The sequence below is a fragment of the Ictidomys tridecemlineatus genome, chromosome 2 (genome assembly GCF_052094955.1).
Source record: "Ictidomys tridecemlineatus isolate mIctTri1 chromosome 2, mIctTri1.hap1, whole genome shotgun sequence".
In the NCBI taxonomy this organism is placed as follows: Eukaryota; Metazoa; Chordata; class Mammalia; order Rodentia; family Sciuridae; genus Ictidomys; species Ictidomys tridecemlineatus.
The window spans coordinates 173,166,402-173,185,133 of record NC_135478.1 but is presented as its reverse complement, the minus strand read 5'-3'; the positions used below and the strand labels follow the sequence as shown (position 1 = coordinate 173,185,133).

The 18,732-nt window shown below is 36.3% G+C and overlaps 2 protein-coding genes and 1 pseudogene across 11 annotated transcripts in view; 1 reads left to right on the top strand and 2 right to left on the bottom strand.

Annotated features, from left to right (window-relative positions):
* Positions 1-756: 756 nt before the first annotated feature.
* Tmem60 (transmembrane protein 60) lies at positions 757-5,222 on the bottom strand. Of its 3 annotated transcripts, none has more exons than XM_040291690.2 (3): positions 4,900-5,222; positions 4,107-4,257; positions 757-1,447 (listed from the first exon to the last, which is right to left on the bottom strand). In XM_040291690.2, the coding sequence occupies exon 3, from the start codon at positions 1,395-1,397 to the stop codon at positions 996-998; it is 402 nt and encodes a 133-aa protein (XP_040147624.1). In that variant the 5' UTR covers positions 1,398-1,447; positions 4,107-4,257; positions 4,900-5,222; the 3' UTR covers positions 757-995. The 3 variants fall into 3 exon arrangements, with proteins under 3 accessions (XP_040147624.1, XP_077896298.1, XP_077896297.1); XM_078040172.1 differs by lacking the exon at positions 4,107-4,257 and adding an exon at positions 2,002-2,095; XM_078040171.1 differs by lacking the exon at positions 4,107-4,257 and having other exon boundaries at positions 4,900-5,207.
* Positions 5,223-5,402: 180 nt separating this feature from the next.
* Phtf2 (putative homeodomain transcription factor 2) overlaps positions 5,403-18,732 on the top strand; it is a 142,966-nt gene continuing 129,636 nt past the window's right edge. For 6 of the 8 annotated variants that reach the window (XR_013435152.1, XR_013435153.1, XM_013356060.4 and 3 more), the window contains exon 1: positions 5,404-5,624. The gene's annotated coding sequence lies outside the window, so the exon portion shown is untranslated. Of the gene's footprint in view, positions 5,625-18,732 lie in introns of all 8 variants that reach the window. The other 2 variants (XM_040291687.2, XM_040291688.2) reach the window with 1 other exon arrangement.
* Positions 12,021-13,196, bottom strand: LOC101963873 (E3 ubiquitin-protein ligase RING2 pseudogene; annotated as a pseudogene).

Sequence of the window (18,732 nt, the reverse complement as noted above, 5' to 3'; positions counted from 1 at the left end):
CCCTGTGAGAGCTTATATAATACTTGCATGGATAGTTTTTTTTACTGGTTTCTTACAGCAATGAAAGCTTTATTTTTAATTTACTTAATTTGGATCTCTCAACTGAAACAGTAATCCTGCTTTAGGGTTATGAGATGCTTTGGCGTCTTGGGAATTTATTTTAAAGTACTGCAATCTCTGCTTTATTGGAATTGGTTAAGTATCCTGTGATCATATAATTTCTCAAACCAGGACACTTCTAGAAGTGAACAGGGCAGGAACTCCCTGGGACCCCAAGATGATAGGCATAAACTGGATCTGTCCTGACAGAACCAGGATGTAATATCTCCCTAAATTTAGGAATACACAAACTTTTGTTCTAACATGCCATCTCTATTCATTTGTCTCAAATAGAAGGTATAGTTAACAGTAAACTTAGCCTAGATAAAAATCTGTCAAACTCTCAAGATTCTTTTTGAATATAAACATGAAGTATCACCCCTATTCACTTTAGTAACTTTTTCTTCCATAATTTAAAGGCATAAATACCATTTACTTTGGTCATATCAGAGCCATGACAAATTTCTATCCAAAGATACAGATTAAAAGGTCTGTATTTACTTTTTTTTTTTAGTTGTAGATGGACACAATACCTTTATTTTTATGTGGCGCTAAGGATTGAACCCAGTGCCTTACATGTGCTAGGCAAATGCTCTATCACTGAGGTATAAGCCCCAGCTCTGTATTTACAGTTTATTCAAGAGTCATTTGGAAAAATGAGGTCAAAAACAAACTTTATTTACATAGGGATAATAAGGATATCAACAACTCAAATATTGAATAATTCAGTTTTGGGTGAACTAGAAGTCCATGATTCATCAATCCTGTATTATAGAAGCAGTACAAAATTACATTTGGTATTTTCCCTCAGTTCTCTGGTATTGAAGCTTGCAAAGATTCAGAACACTTTAAAGGTTGTTGGAACAGCAATAGAAATGAGATGATGTACTTAGAAGTCAGTCTCTCACAAAAAAGACATTATATCCAAGTTCTGTTAAAGCCCCAGCCAGTAAGGCCCATAAGGGAATAAAGACATAAGACAGATTCATGGTAGTAAACTGTTCCAGTTTAGCACAGAGTGCCAGGCAGAAGGCTAATTTAAGTAACATCGCAATGAGGTACCAGGCTTTTTTTTTAATATTGTGTGATCCATGTCGTGGGTCAAAGCCAGACTTACAGCGCCCAGCCATTTTCACAATCAACATGACAAGGAGGATAGTGTCAAATATCCAGACAGGAATAAATATGAGGAACCAGTTCCAAGGTGCCTTCTCATCCAGTTTCAACACCAACATGATCAAGAAGAGTAAGGTGAAGAGCCAGGTAAGTAGTACTCTCTGAGCCAAGGACATTCTCATTTAAACAGTTTAAAGAGGCTGTTGCAGGGTTGAAAAAAGGAAAATATGCCCTGAGAGGAGAAAAAAAAAAAAAAGTCAAGGTTTTGATGTCAGGAAAAAACCCAACTACTTCCATTTTTTTTTAATATTTAATTTTTTTTTGTAGTTGTAGATTGACAGAATGTCTTTGTTTATTTTTATGTGGTGTAGAGGATTGAACCTAGTGCCTCAGGAATGCTAGGTAAGCTTTCTGCCATTGAGGTACAGCCTCAGGCTTACTTTCATTCTTAATAAACAAGGTTGACCTTTTGCTACTCAAAGACTTCCTAATTTTGAAAATGTTCTATTTTTCATTTCAAAACTTCTTGGAGTAATCATTGAAACATCCATCATTTCTTATAACTCATTACTAAAATTTGAAAACCTACAGTTTTTCATTCAATTTCAAAGGGTACTAAAATAAAACATTTAAAACCAAAGTGATGAAAAGGGAGGTAAGATTTTGTTTTGTTTTGTTTTTTTTATGGGTACCGGGGACTGAATTCAGGGGACTCGACCACCGAGCCACATCCTCAGCCCTATTTTATATTTTATTTAGAGGGGGTCACGCTGAGTTGCTTAGCACCTTGCCATTGCTGAGGCTGGCTTTGAACTCATGATCCTCCTGTCTCCGCCTCCCAAGCTCTTGGGATTAGAGGCGTGCACCACCAACTGGCCAGCTGAGTTTATAAAAGACAAAATGGTTAGTAAGTATTTTAAGAACATCGAGTAGAATTAAGATTGTAAAGAGGTCACTAGATTAAACAATATGAAAGGTATATTATTGGATTTTTTATGTAGTTTAATCTATGAATTTTATATTTTTAAACCCTTAGGTATTTTCTTATTAAAAGGGGCAACTTAAAAACCTTAGATGTTTTGTAATTACTTGATGGGGAATTATAATTAGAGTTGCTGCTTGTATCTGATCCATTTTTTTTTTATTTTACACTAAAACTACATGACTTACTATTGCTCTGGGATATACTCTAGTACGTGGAAGACCCAGTACCTGTTTTTTTAATTTTTTTTTTTTTTTTAGCTGGGACTACATGTGTGTGCCACCATGCCCAGCTTCCAGAATATTTTCTATTTCCCTTTCATTTTTCAATGCTAAAATCACTAATGCTTAATAACCTGGAATTTTGATTGGGAATTCATTAACTTACATCCTACATATAAACGTTATATTTCATCTTCACATATAAGTTTAAAGTGTGATTCTGTATTTGTTCAAGTTTTTATATATCAACCTTGCAAATATTTGGACTAGGGGTAAGTAATGAATGAGAAATCAGAAGACAGACTGTATGCAGTTGGGTGAGGAGTTAACAGAAGATAAAGAAATGGTAATAGTTGAGAAGATTTTATTCCCTTGAGCTATTTGGAAAAGAGAAAATGAAAAATAAGACATATGAGACTGAGAAAGGGACAGGAAAAAGTTTTAGGAAAGGAGAATTCTAAGTATGACTGGGGGATATAAGCCACTGGGAAATGATAGCTTAAATATGAGAAGACCTGATGGAAACATCAGAAAGTAGAAGGGAATGGAACAAAAGCATGGGTGATGGGAGTAGGAATAAAGGTGCAGGAAGAAAAAAAGTAAAGAAATTGGCTAGATGGACCAAATACCCTAGATTAGTGTGCTCAATTATATTTTAGAGCAAACGTTGATGTACCATACAACATCTTTAAACAGAACTTTAAATAGGATGGCAATAATGGAGCAAGAGAGTATACAACATTTTTTTTTTTTTTGGCACCAGGAATTGAACCCAGGGGTACTTAACCACTGAGCCACATCCCCAGCCTCTTTTTGTATTTTATTGGAGACAGGGTCTCCCAGAATTGCTTAGGGACTTGCTAAGTTGCTGAGGCTGGCATTTGATGTTGCTGTCCTCCTGCTTCAGCCTTCCAAACTGCTGGGATTACAAGTATGCGCTGTAGCCGCCCAGCAACAACTCTTTTACTTCAATAGGTAGGAGTGTCCTAACTCATCTTTCCCCAGATATACTCATCTACTTGCACTTGTTTATTTAGTTTGCAAATGCTTCCTACTGCAGTGTGCTTGTTTCCAGGAAGGCATTTTCTATGCTGGTCTCCCTTCCCAGAAGCTGCTATATAATGGAAAGTGAGACTGAATTTGGAAGGTGAAAATCTGTAGACTGACTAATAACTATGGATAGATTTCATTGTGTAAACTGTTTGCTTAATCTTGATCTCCAATCTGGCCATTTTTGTGAACCTAAGAATAGGTTTATGATAATATACTCGTTTAAATGTAACTTTCCCATTTGCCATAATGTCCCCCTCCCTCCCCATAAAGGACTGAGTAACTATTGATCATTGGAAGAGCACTGTACTCACCCAATAAACTTAAGAACTGGAAGTGAAAGGACATCAAGGGCAAAATGTTACTGTGGCTACAAAGCTTTATAATCTGAGATACAACAAAGTTCATATGCATTTTCAGTGAAATATTCTCAATAGGGGATGCACCTATTGATAAATGATGCTCGAAATATTGTGTATGCTTGGGCTGGGATTGTGGCTCAGGGGAGGAGTGCTTGCTAGCATGTATGAGGCACTGGGTTCAATCCTCAGCACCACATAAAAATAAATAAAGGTATTGTGTCCATCTGCAACTAAAAAAGAAATTAAAAAAAAAAAAGATTGTGTATGCTCACCTACATCAGTGACACAGGACCTCAGCTTGACATTTACATCTTCATTAATCTAATCAGCCATATTTGCTTCCTATTTTCCTTTCTTCTCAATGGACAATTGTGCACTCCAAAATTTGTTTAACATAGTTTCCACTTAATGTGGTTATTTCTAGTATCTGTAAGATAGTTAAATATTTCTCAAATGATTCCTTATCCACTGTTGAAACCTTCAGACTAGACCACATATGGTTAATCTAAAGGGCCACGACTACATTACCTGCGTCTCTACCAGGTGTGCGCGGAATCTTCTATGATGTTTTCTACACCACGCTCATTTTCCTTCTCTTGCTACTCCTAATACTTTTTCAAATGAACCTGCCTCATCTCAAAGACAGTTTGGCTTAATGCACCCACAAGTTTCTATCATATTAAGTTACTTTCGAAAGGCTCGTGTTGTAACATTCTTGGCCAACCTGGCCATCTTTCAGAGGAACAGTATTCTGCTTACAATTTAGTTGATTTTCGGGTTCACTTCGCCCTAGAACTTCAGGAACTAAGCCCTCCTGGTCCTTCCTCTGTGGACACCGACCATAGGTTTATGCAGCCGTATCTAAACTCCCCCATTCTAGGCTTTGGGCCCAGCACATTTTGAAATTTAACTTAGTTTTTGCATGATGCACTACAAAGCCCTGATGCCAAGCAGGTGTGTGCGCATTTGGGTCCGCCAGTGTGACGGGATGGAGGTCGGCGGCGCAGCCCAGAACATTGGGCGTCCAGAACCGCAGCACGGTGGGGGCGGGGGCCATGCTCCGACTCACCTGGCAGCGCCGCTGGCCGGAGAGCGGAGACGGCCGCGAAGATCAGTAAATTCGCCAGTTTGGATTCTTGTCCTTTTCCACACTTTCCCCCCCATTAAACTCAGAACCCGTCACATGATAATTCAGAAAGAGGTCCAGTTCCGCCTCTCTAAACCGCCGCGGTAGAGGTTTTCTCAGTTCTACCTCAGGCCGCGCCCACATCCGGAGCTGGTTCTCACCGCCCCTGGGCCTACCCTATAGGTAGAGGGGACGCCAATCTGATGCAGAGACCCGTTTCCCTGCGGTAATTGGACCATTTAGCCGTCAGTGTAAACCAACCGACCTTTCCTTACTTTCGAGTTCGACAAAGAGGCGGTAAGGAAAGAACCCACTGGGCCCGCCTCTTACTGCTACGGGTTGGGAGGAAAGTCAGTCTTGGCTCAGCCTGGAGTTTTATTCGTGGTCTCATTGGGCGCAAACATGCCAATCAAGCCAGCAGCACTCGGCCCCGCCCCGGCTGGGGCTCCGCCTCCTAGGCCCTCCCAGTCTCGGCGCGGGGACACTGCAGGCTCCGGCGCAAAATCCTGCGGGAGAGGGGGTGGGGCGACGCTCTGGAGGCAGCGCGCCCTCCCGCAGCCTAGCTGTGGCTCCTCGGGCTCCGGCGGCGGCGGCGGCGGCAGCGCTCGCCTCGGTGTCTCCCCAGCGCACCCCAGCCGCCTCCTAGCGGCGCGACGCCCGCTCCTACGGTAAGAGCCACACCACCTCCACGCTTGGGCGGGCCGTGTGGAGGTAGTCGGCTTCTGACAGAATCCCGAGGATGGATCTGGACGAGGGAGGAGAGCGGCCCGCGGGATGGATGTGGGGGCTCCGGGGTCAACGCGTCGCCCTTCGCCGCCGGTGTCTTCCTCGGCAGTCTCCTGCACCTGCGGGCCCGGGTCAGCCGCGGCCCCCTCGCATCATTTGGCGGGTGGCAGAAGCTCAGGTTTCCTCTTCCCGAGCCCGTGCGGTTCTCAAGGCTTGAAGGTGTCGGGCCGAAGCTCAGCGCCGCCTCCCGCCCCTCGCCTCCCTCCTCAGGATCCCCTCCTTCACTTCCTTCCTTTGGCGCTGTGCAGGGGGTGGCGGGGTGTCGTCGTGTCCTAGGAGTGTGTGCAGGGGTTTCGGGCTGCCCAGACTGAGCGGGCTGGATAGGTCAGCTAGCGGCCGCGAATGGGGGGCGGATTCGGGGGAGAGGGCGGCTCAGCGCGCTGATTGCTGGCGGAGAAGGAGGGTTGCTGCAGAGTACCAGCTGAGCAGGCGACAGTTAAGTTTTCTGATCCCAACATTGACTGCGGAGCGGGTACTGAAATCCTATGCAAAGGCCTTGAGGGATATTTCCCTTCTGGAAACAATACCGTGGTCCATCAGCATGCTTCACCTTGTACTGTTTTTATTTGCCTAATGTTGACAGCTGGAGTTCTAGTATTGTTCTTGAGTCATGGCTTTCTAACTCAGCACATCTTGTAGAACTTCAGGGATCATTCTGTTACCCATTTTATTTTTAGCCTGGCAAAACCAAGGAGCTGCTTTATATGAGCATACACTAACCCGGGAAGAAGAGTGTGGAACAGTTTAGTAATCTCAATATGTAATTAACATGCCAAGTAATCTTAAAATTCATGGTAAATGTATTAGAGATATTACATTTGCTTTCCTTGTTAATGGTATATTCTGCTTACCTTGAGATTAGGTGAGATACTTTTATTGTTTTTGATTTGCTTTTACCAAACATTTTTAAATGCCCTCCCCCACCCCCCCACCCCCCCACCCCCGCCCCTGGAATGGTAAGTAATTGTGGCTTCATATAAAAAAGAGTTGAGAAGACCAACTTTAAATAGTAATTATATGTAAATGTGACTGGGCAAAGTTCTTAGTACTTGATCTTAGACATTTTTGTAAAATTAGTTTTTTCCAAAACCGGACTTTTTCCACAACGTTTTTAATGTTGGAAGAGAAATTCTGAGAATTTGAAGACTATGGACTTTTAGCCTAAAGAGCCATAAAACAACAGTTTGAAATCCTTACTTGGATTTGGGGTACAGACTACTAATTTTAAGAGAAGGAAATTGGTATGACTTGTCGATAGTGGCTCAGCCTGCCGATTCCAGAGGAAAAGAATCTAGAGGTCTGGGAGTAGAAACAAGGTGGTTCCTGGAAAATGTTTTGCTCTGGAAAAGCCTACCTCCTACGCAGGGAAGTTATTTTTATGCTTCAGATAGTATTAATTTAGATGTTAGGAGTGTTTTTGTCTTCTGATTTTTACCGCTTTCTGGCAGAGCATGAAAATGTGGTAAGCAAAGCAAATATAGTGTACAATGGGGGCACTCTTGAATACTTAGGCCTCAGGAGTCAGTCCCAAATTGGCACTGGATGGTTGGCTCTAAAAATAAAAAAGGTATCCTGACTAAGTTTTAAACCACAAACCTTTTTGGTTAGTCCATTAAATGCATAATTGCAAGGAACTTGGGCTGGGGATGTGATTTGGCATGTGGTCCTGATTTGATACCCCAGCACCCCACCCAGCCTTCCCCCAACAAAAAAAGCAAGAAATTTGTAATGACAAAAGTATGGTTAGACTGAGTCAAAGAGAATTTATGGTGGCATGTTGAAAAAATGAGGATCAGAAAATAGTTGGGACTACCTAATTATTATCTCATTTAATCCCTATCCTATGAGATAGGTACCATGATTACCATGATTTCCTTTCTGTTTTTAGATTAGTTAGCCAAGATTTAGGTTAACTCTTTTTTTTTTTTTTTTTTTTTAAGATTTTGGTGCCAATTGGTCAGTGGATTCACATCTAACCAATCTGATTCCAAGCGGTTATGCTTTACCAGCACAGCACAATGGCTTCTTAGAGACCTGTTAGAAGGAGACTAATCAGTGGAAAACCATGCTGCAAAACCATGAACTGAACCCAGTATTGGACCAATTTTATAACACTTTGAAATCATTTTATAATAGGCACTGTTGAGTTTTGCTTAAGATAACAGGATCTAGTCACCTTCCCTGTCTTTGAGGAGCATCATTTAGTGGGAAGATAGAAGTACACATAATAAACACTGAATAAAGAAAAAATATAATTTTAAGAAAGATTAGGTTGGGAGGTTTAGGGAGGAGCTACCATTGGAGCTTGGTTTAAAGGTTGTTTTCATAAATGGGCAAAGATTTTTCAATACAGATAGAACAAGAGGAGGTAGAGTCTCAGAATAGGGTTATCGATTATTGAAGGAATGGTAAGTAATTGTGGCTTCATATAAAAAAGAGTTGAGAAGACCAACTTTAAATAGTAATTATATGTAAATGTGACTGGGCAAAGTTAATATTACCCAATTTTGGTAGTTGCAAATTGCGTATTTAAATACTAAAACTATAGAAAGTTTTTCTACATTTTTGTTTACTATCTGTCTTTCAATGCTTATTTTCCAAAAGCCAATTAAATCTCTTATTTCCAAACATGTCCAGCAGAACAATTGTTTTATTATTCATTGAGATATTCTATTCGATCTGTAAAAGATGACTAACAAAACAAAACACTACCAGAGGCTCCCCTCTCCCCAGGACTAAGGAATGAACCCAAGAGCCTTCTCTGAGCTACGTGCCTAGCCTTTTTAATTTTATTTTTTAATTTTGAAAAAGGTCTAAGTTACCCAGGCTGGCCTCAGATTTATAATCCTTCTGCCTCAGTCTTCTGAGTAGTTGGGATTACAGATGTGCACCACAAGGCCTGGCTACTAGAGGCATTTGCACTTAATTTGTGGGACATATTTTGTGATGGTGGATATAAGAGGAATCTCAAAGTGACTGTTGTCATCCCTTCACCTCTTTACCTATTTTGTAGCCAAATAGAGTTGATATTGCAAACTCTCTTTTGCATATATGTTGACTTATCTTCTTAAGCTTAGTTTGAGACCTGCTTGTGGGATAGAATGTTTTCAATTGGGCCTGCTCTTGAAAATTTGAGAAAAGCTGGGCACTGTGGCACATACTTGTAATCCCAGTAACTCAGGAGGTTGAGACAGGAGGATCACAAGTTTGAGGCTAGCCTCAGCACTTTAGTGAGGCCCTAGGCAGCTTAGCAAGACCCTGTCTCTAAAAATAAAAAGGGCTGAGGGTGTAGCTGACTGTTAAAGTGCCCCTGGGTTCCATCCCTAGTACCAGAAGGAAAAAGAAGAAGAAAAAAAAAAAAAAGAAGAAGAAGAAGAAGAAGAAAATTTGAGGGAAAAACAAACAAACTCACTCATGCCTATATTGTCCTATATTAGGTTAGCACAGAACTGTGCATAATTGCATTGAATTTGTAGATGTGAAACATCACTTGATGTCAGGAATCATATGACCAAATTCGAAACTATTAAATGACATTTAGCCTTCTGCATTTTTTGTCCAGCTTGTTAAAATCTTATATAAATAGTGAAAATGACAGAATAGAAGTGAGTTTTTTCAGTTGAGAATAACTCACTATATCCTAAAACAGGTAGCTTTAAAACAATAAGAAAAAAAATTATTGGACTTCATTCTGAGTAATGAATAGGAACTGAGGCAGGAAATGGCTGTGGCTGAAGAACTACCTGATAATAATCGTAATGTAATTAAATTTGACATTTAATGAGAGGAAGTAAAGAAAAAAATGCATACTATGCAGCTTTCCAGTTGTAGAAATAGTAGAGGAAGTGACTGTTAAAAGTTTATCTATCCGGGTATGATGGCACAAGCCTATAATCCTAGGGCTCTGAAGACTGAGGCAGGAGGATTGATTGAAAGTTCAAAAAGTTCAAAGCCAGCTTCAGCAATTTAGTGAGGCCCTAAGACACTTAGTGAGACCCTGTCTCAAAATAAAAAATACGAAGGGCTGAGGATGTGGCTCAGTGTTTAAGTGCCCCTGGGTTCAATCCCCGATACAGAAAAAAAAAAAAAAAAAGAAAGAAAGAAAGAAAACGAACACAAACGAATAAGCCCTCAAACAAACAGCTATCAGCTATGTCAAAGACATGTAGTAAGCACTCAGGTTTGTTGTGTGAATGATACTACTTTAATAATATATTCAGTATTAGAAGTTACAGGTAGCAAAAAATATATGAAAAGTATATGGCACAAGTTTTAGTTCTTTATAGTCCTGGGTTCTAGTCTCAATTTTAACATCCACCAGTTCTGTGACTTTGGGCTCATTATGTAATCTTTTTGAGGTTTAGTTTTTTTTCTTTAAATGATGCAAACAGTTTATGTCCTCCCATACTGACAGATAAAAACACATACATTCTCTAAGCACAATGCTTATAGTCACAAATAACTTTCTTCTTAAAGACAATTTCAGGGCTGGGGATGTGGCTCAAGCGGTAGCGCGCTCGCCTGGCATGCGTGCGGCCCAGGTTCGATCCTCAGCACCACATACAAACAAAGATGTTGTGTCTGCCGAAAACTAAAAAATAAATATTAAAAAAATTCTCTCTGTCTCTTAAAAAAAAAAACAAACAAAAATTGAGATCTGTTTAAAAAAAAAAAAAGACAATTTCAATTAATAACCACAATAGGAATTTAGTTATTTAATGCAACCACTAATCTAACATGTCACCAATAAAATCTAAGCAGATTTATCTCAAAACCAGGGTAATATTCATTGGACATGCATTAATAATCTATACAACTTAACATTACATTAGAAAAGGAATTTATAATTTTTGGTGGTTTTCAAATTTCATGGCACAATTTACCAAAATAAACTGTAAAAACAGATTTCAGATATATTCACTAAAATGGTAAAAAATTGAATAAGTCTTTAAATTTTTATGCTCAAGATTTAAAACATCAAGCTGGCCCCAATCTGTCAAAATTGACAGATGAATATTTACAACAACTAGACAGACTTTAGTTACAGCAGTATTGGAGGTCTACTCCCTCCTTTCAAAACCCTTTGAGGTTAGTTTCTCAATGCAAACATGTCTTTGTAAATACTGTGGGTAGTATAAAATTTAAAACATACCTACAATCAGGACAAGGATGAAAAATAACATGTAAGTCAGTCTTTTTTTCTGACCTGTTAACATAAAGCTTTCTGGCTCCCAGTCAGCACTGTTCCTTAATATAAAACTAGTAAGAGTAGAATGACTTCATCCTGTAGTGGCTGACATTCTTCTACAGAATTACATTTCACTATTTATTAAAGCAGGACTTGAGCTCCATTAATCTGCTTCTACAGAATATAATTAGCAGAGTACCAATTTTATACACTGGTATAGCAACTCAAAATGCTAAGCATACTTTTCAAACAGAAGCAAACCTATTTTTTTTTTCCATGTACCACATTGTTCTCAAAACTTACATGGCTACCAATAAGAAAAGAATTAGGGAAGCTTTGAAAATATCCTGTACTTTTCATCAAGGCTAAAGTACAAAATCTCTCCATATTTTTGATATTTTAATAGGGAAAAACCATAAAACATACAATAAGGAACTAAAGTGTTAGTAGGAACTAATACAAAAAGCTTAAGTTGAGGACTACGAATTACTATCAATGCCCCATCTGCTCATAGAACTTAAGATTTTGATTCTCTTCCCCATGACCAGAATATCTAAACTTACAGGAAGTAACAACAACAAAAAAAGGCAAAAAAATAACATTGCATGACAATATAAATCAAGTTCATAAAGAACCTCTTTTAAAAATGAAATGTTATGGAAGAAAATACCATGAAAATAATAATCCTATGAGAATTGTTTTTAAGCACAGTAAGTTTGAGCCTCAGTCTTCATGAAGATACTACAGTTTATATAGAAAACTATAAATATACAAGACTCTAACGAAAAAAAGTCAGAATACATATTAACAATCTATAGGCCTAAAAAACTTTGAGGGGAGAGGGGAAAAGGATGGCCAACTGAATCTTCACTTAAGAATACAAAACTATGATAAATTCCTAGGTCAAAGATGCTCCTAATGGAACTACTCTGTGAAAGCACACAACTTAGATATATTCCTCAAAGGAAAACAAAAGTAATGAATAACTATAATCCCTTCCAAAAAGTAAATCTTATATTAAGGGGAAATGATTCTAAAAGTGTAAACAAGTCTGACTCAGAAAGAAAAATTGAACAGCATATCCAAGATCTTTTCATAAAAGTAATGATGGTACATCTTTAATGTTAAAGAAACAGGCTATAAAAAAGTTCAGTCTCAGAATTGGTTTTTAAAAGCTCATTTGTGCTCCTTGGTGGGTGCGTAATAAAGTTCCCTGGGTTTATTCACTTTCCAGTACTTCTCACTGACCAATTCCAAAGAAAAAGAACCATTTAATATAGTGAACTGGCCATTTGCTGTTGCTATATAAATGGTATACTGCTTCTCACTGGCTGTATCAAGGTTGATTCTCCCTTGCTTTGAAGTTCTCGTAAAGCTAATCTCAGATACTTGGATAAGTGATCAACAGTAGCATTACCAGAAATCTTTATATATCTTGTCTGTGCACTGTCATCTTTTTCCATAAGTGAGGGATGAGGCCTGAATACTAATTCAGTTTCACTAGCACCTTCCATTACTGGATCAGTTGCCTCTGTTGCATTGTTATTATCAAGTTCAAGCCCAGAATCATCATATGTTTTGATCCATTTGTTACTAGGGCCTGCTTCCTGATTGCTATGTGTGAATGCATTACTACAATGTGAACTGTCACTGTCACCATTATCTTCTGCTCCACTGCCATTTTCAATCTGTTTCTTGCCTCACTGTAATCTGTTCATGTCAGGTATCTTTAGTCCTTCCTCAGTGCTGAGACTGAGTACCTGTTGATTATTGTGCATGTTGATTCTGGCTAATACTCTTTCTTGATGAGCTCCGTACTTATCACGACTTGGATAAATTTTGCTGATGAGTGCATCAAAGTTTGGTCTGGCCTTAGTGATATTTTGGAAACTAGCTCTTTCCAACAAGTAGGAGATTATTTTTTGCCACTTCTAAGGGCAGTGATAATACAATCTGTACAAAAACGATGCAAACACTCCTTTGTAGTCATGGCATTCTTCAACATATCCAAACAAATTGGGCACATAATTCACTGTGTAGACTTCTAGGTGAAACCACAATTTTCAAGCCATCTGTTATTGCCTCCTGAGGTGTTTGTTGTAATTCATATAAACTGAGTTCCCTTGTTTTGTTTAATGGTTGAGTTCCATTTGTGTGCACAGCCTGAGACATTGCTTTGCAGGAGAGTCCACGTTTTTCACTTGGCGGTTAAAATTTCATGGCTCCTACCCTGGCTGGGACTCCGCTGGTCAGGGCCAGAGCGAGACTCAGGTATTAGCTGCTGTGCACAATATTGAAGTTCAGTCTTATTTATTTATAAAATACTGCTTTGCCAGATTTTAAGAATTAAATGAGATCCTGTATTTAAAGCTCTTGAAACAGTGCCTAGTTTATAAGTCTTGCTAAAAAAAAAAAAAAAAAAAAAAGCCCTTGTAATTATTTGGTACTGTCAAACAGTTTTTTATTTTATTTTTTTTTAAGACAGTTTCCAAATAGAGGTAATGAAAACCAGAAAATGGCAAACAGTGAAACTGAACGTTGAAACAATTGGATGTTAAGTAGTTATCAGGTAGAGTTGAATAAAGAATCATTGCAACTCCATACAAAAGAAGGGAAAATAGGGGCTGGTGTTGTAGCTCAATGGTAGAGCGCTTGCCTCGAATGAATGAGGTCCTGGGTTTGATCCTCAGCACTGCATAAAAATAAATAAAAAAATAAATAAAAATAAAGATATTGTTTATCTACAACTAAAATATATATAAATGTATACACATATAATATATATCAACAAATTCATATTATATATTAAATATATTATATAATATATGAATTATATATAATATTATATTTTAACTACAAATTTATATAATATATATTTTATATATAATACTATATATCTTTATGTATTATATATAATACATATATAATATATAAAATATAAATACATAATATATATAAATATGTGTGTGTATATGTATATATACATATATATATATGGAAAATAGTTTTACTGTCTCATACTTTTTTTGAAGAAAGTATGTGAAACTTATTAAACTGGTAGAGTAAATAGAGTTTGTTATTCTAAGTGACAATTAAAAATCATTAAAATTTGGTCTTAGTGCTATGAATTAAAGTATATAGGGAAAATGGACTTGTTTTCTCAAACCTCTTAACCAACTTCTTATTTAGTCCTAAAATTCTTTACAAGAGGCAAGACATTAATTTTATAAAACTTGCAAGAAATCCTTGAAAGATAGAGCAAGCTAATATAACTGCACACAGTTTCTAAGTGTTCATTCTATGTCTCCTGTTGCCATCTCTATTTTTTGGATGCTGAATCTATGAATGTATCATTTGTTGAAAAACAGACATCTTTTTTTTTTCCTTTTTTATTCCCTGTCCTACTGAGTGATTCTTACAGTGTCCAAACCAAGAATCATGGATGTCCGATTAATTAATCACTGCATTTGATCATTTTTCTAATTATCTATCTTTCAATCATGCCCTATCCCAATACCCACAATTAAACCAAAGCAAAACCCCTTTACTTAGTTTAGGTCCTCATCATTCTCCCCAAATTATCCTTAATTTCCTTTGAATTTGCCTCATATTATTTAATTCTTCACATAGCTTCCTTTCAGAATGATGTTGCTGAAATACTAACATAATCATATAAAAATTATATCCGTAGTGCTTTCACATGACAGGTAAGTATTCTTCCCTCTGTGTATTTTAGGCTTTGGACAGTGCTAAGTGATTTACATATTTAGGCCTGGAGTTTTCTTTGTAGCAAGGATATTAACTACAAATTCATTTTTTTAACTAGACAAAGCACTATTCAATTTATTTGTTCTTGAGTATCGATAGATTTTTATCTTTGATGACATTTGTTCATTTAATGTAAATTGTTAGGTTTATTGACATAAAATTGTTCATAATATTCTCTTACTATATATTTTTTTAAAGAATTTTTTTTAATATTTATTTTTCAGTTTTTGGCAGATACAACATCTTTGTTTGTATGTGGTGCTGAGGATTGAACCCGGGCAGCACGCATGCCAGGCGAGCGCGCTACCACTTGAGGCCCCTCTTACTATCTTTTTAGTGTCTAAAATCTGTAGTGATATCCCTGCTCTCATGTCTGACTTTATTTTGTGACTTTTCTATTTCTATCTCTCTCTTGCTCTTTTTTTTTTTTTTCACCTGTTTGGTCTGGCTAGAGGTTTATCTGTTTTATTGTTCTTCTCAAAAACCAGATTTTAGTCTTCTCTTAATTTTTCAGTTCTTAATTTCTCTGGTTTCTTATTTCCCTTCTGCTGTTTACTTTGCATTTTATTTGCCCTTGATTTACTAATATCTTAAAGTGGAAACTTAACTAATTATTTTGGAAGATTCATTATCTTCTAAAATAGGTATTCAATGCTATAAAATTTCCTCTAAATAGTGTTTTCACTGCATCCCACAAATTTGATTATATTTTCATTTTTATTGAAGTTTAAAGTCTTCACTGATTTCCTTGACCCCTTTAGTTATTTAAATTATGTATATGAGTTTTGAAATATTTGGGGATTTTTTTCAGTTATCAATTTCTAATGGATTTCATTGTGGCCAAAAATATACATTGTATAACTTGAATCCTTTTTAATTTATTGAGTATTGTTTTATTACCCAGAATATGATCTGTTGTTTTTAATGTTTCATGTGCACTTGAAAAGAATGTTTGGTGGGTGTTCTATAAATGTCAGTGAAGTCAGGTTGGTTAATAACATTGTGCAAGTCTTTTATGTCTTTGCTGATTTTCTGTCTACTTGTTCTGTCAATTTTTGTGAGAAGTGTGTTGAAATCTCTGTAATTGTGGACTTACTGATTTCTCCTTGAAGTTCTACCAGTTTTTACTTCATATATTTTGAAATCTTCTAGACATATGCATATTTAGGATTTTATGATCTCTTAATGAGTTAGATTTATCATTATAAATTGCTCTCTTTATCCCTCTTAATTTGCTTTGTGATCTACTTGATATAGTCATTCACTTTTCTTTTTTATAATTAGTATTAGCACAGTATATTATTTTACTTTTTATCTGTCTTTTTGTTTATATTTAAGGACAGCATATTGTTGGATCTTACGTTATTAAATCCAGTTTCCCAATCTCTGCCTTTTAATTTTAGGCCATTTACATTTAATGTGATTATTCATATTGTTGGGCTTAAAACTATCATCTTGCTTTTGTCCCATCTGTACATTTTGCCTTCTTTTGAATTGAGTATTTTTTAATCATACCATTTTATGTTATTTTTTTGTCTTATTATCTTTACCTTTTTTTTTGTTTGCAATAGCTAGTATACATTTTTAACTTATCACATTCTATTTTTTTAAGATTTTTTAAAGATGGACACAATATCTTTATTTATTTTTATGTGGTACTAAGGATTGATCCAGTGCCTCACATGTGTGAGGCAAGTACTCTACCACCAAGCTATAACCCCAGCACCTTATCACAGTCTATTTTTGTATAAAAAAGACTTTATATAAGAAGTATAACACTATTAGTTCTTCTCTCCCAAACTTTGTGCTTTGGTCATATGTTTTAGTTCTACACATGTTATAAACCTCCCAGTATAATGTCAATTTTTAAAGCTTTAAATATTTCTCTTTTGAAGAGATTTTAAAACAATATACCATTTTCAAAGATCTTCATTCCTTTGAGTATAAGTGTAGATATAGATTTACTTCTTGTGTCATTTTTCTTCTGTGTGAAGGAAACATTTTAACGTATTATGGTGCTTATCTGCTTCTGATAAATTTCATCAGCTTTCATATATCTGAAAAAAAATTTTAAAATTTTATTTTTGAGATATATTTTTGCTGGGATAGAATCATAGGATGACAATTTTATCTTTTACCATTGATCTTAAGCACTTTTATTATATTGTGCTTTAGAGGAGTTTATTATGCTTGAGGTTTATTAAGTGTCTTAGGTCTCTGGATTTACCTTTACATCAATTCTAGGAAATTTGTGGCCATTGTTTATTCAAATAGTTTTTCTGTCTTTCTCCTCTTATTCCGGTATTCCAGTTACACTTATATTAGGCCACATGATAACCAACAGCTAACCAGTGATAACCCATAGCCCATAGCTAACCAATGCTCTGTTGTTGCCTTTTTTTTTTTAAGTCTTTTTTTCTCTTTCCTGTTTTCATTTTTGATAATATTTATTGCTGTCTTCAAGTTGACTAACCTTTTCTTTTGCCAGTTTCTTAATCTGCTATTAATCTTATCTACTATATTTTATCAGACATTGAATTTTTCATCTGTCCAAGTGCAGTTTGCATATTTTTTTTTCATTTATTTTGTTTATTTACTTTTATGTGGTGCTGAGGATATATCCCAGGGCCTCGAATGTGCTAGGCAAGCGCTCTACCGCTGAGCCACAACCCCAGTCCCCAGTTTGCATCTTTTTATATTCCATGCCTCTTTTTAACATTCTAATACTTTTGTATACTTTCTCAAATATTTCCTAATTTTTTTTGGTTCTTTTTAGAACATAATAGTTTAAAAAATTTTGGTAAAAACATATAACTTGGAATTTACTATTTTAGTGTACAGTTCAATGGTGGTAAGTATATTCACAATTGTTATGAAACAGCTCTCCATGGCTTTTTCATCTTGCAAATATGGGATTCTGTATCCATTAAACAATAACTTCTTCCCAGGTAACCACATTTCAACTTTATGTCTCTGTGACTTTTTCTGTTCTAGGCACATGATGTAGGAATCATACCGTATTTGTCTTTTTATGACTGACTTATTTAATTTGGCATCATGTTCTCAAGATTCATCCATATTGTACTATCTGACAGTATTTCCCCTTTTTTAAAGGCCAAATACTATTTTGTTGTATGTTCAAATTACATATGATTTTTCTATTTGTTCACTGATGAACATTTGAGTTGCTTCTATCCCTTAATTATTATAAGTAGTGCTGTTTTGAATGTGGGTGTGAAAATATCTCTTTAAGACTTTGCTTTTAATTCTCTTGGATATACTTTTAGAAATGTAATCATTAGATCAAATGGTAGTTCCATTTTTAGTTTTTTGGGAAACTTCCTTACTGTTTTCCAAACTGGCTATTCTGTTTTATAGTTCTAGCAATAATGCATAAAGGTTTCAATTTCCTCACCATTATTTCTTATTTTCTGTTTTTATTTTTAAACTGATAGTTCATTGTGATTTTAATTAGTATTCTTGGTAATTAGTGATGTTGAACACCTTTTCATATGCTTATTTGCCATTTGTATATTATCTTTGGAGAAAAGTCTGTTCAAATCCTTGCCCCTTTAAAAATAAGATTATTTGGGGCTGGGGTTATAGCTCAGCGGAAGAGCGCTTGCCTCATACATGGGATGTACTGGGTTCGATCCTTAGCACCACATAAAAATAAATAAATAAAGATATTGTGTCTTTCTTAAAAAAATCTTTAAGAAAATAAGGTTATTTGATTTTTTTTTCTTGTTGAATTGTAGGAATCTATTATATGTTTTGGCTGTTAACCCCTTACCAAACATATTTTTGGCAAATATTTTCTCCCATTCTGTAGGTCCTTTTTATTCTGTTCTGTTGGATCCATTGAGGCACGACAGTTAAAATTTGATGTAATCCACTTGTCAGTTTGTACTTTTGTTGCCTTGTACAAAAATGAACAAATCATTGCCAAGTCCAGTGTAATAAAACTTTGCCTTTGTATTTTCTTCTAGGAGTTTTGTAATGTTAGATCTTATGTTTATGTCTTTAATCTATTT

What these genes read in the sequence shown, in the direction of transcription:
- Tmem60 (XM_040291690.2), bottom strand. Translation starts at nt 1,397, where the DNA reads ATGAGAATGTCCTTGGCTCAGAGAGTACTACTTACCTGGCTCTTCACC.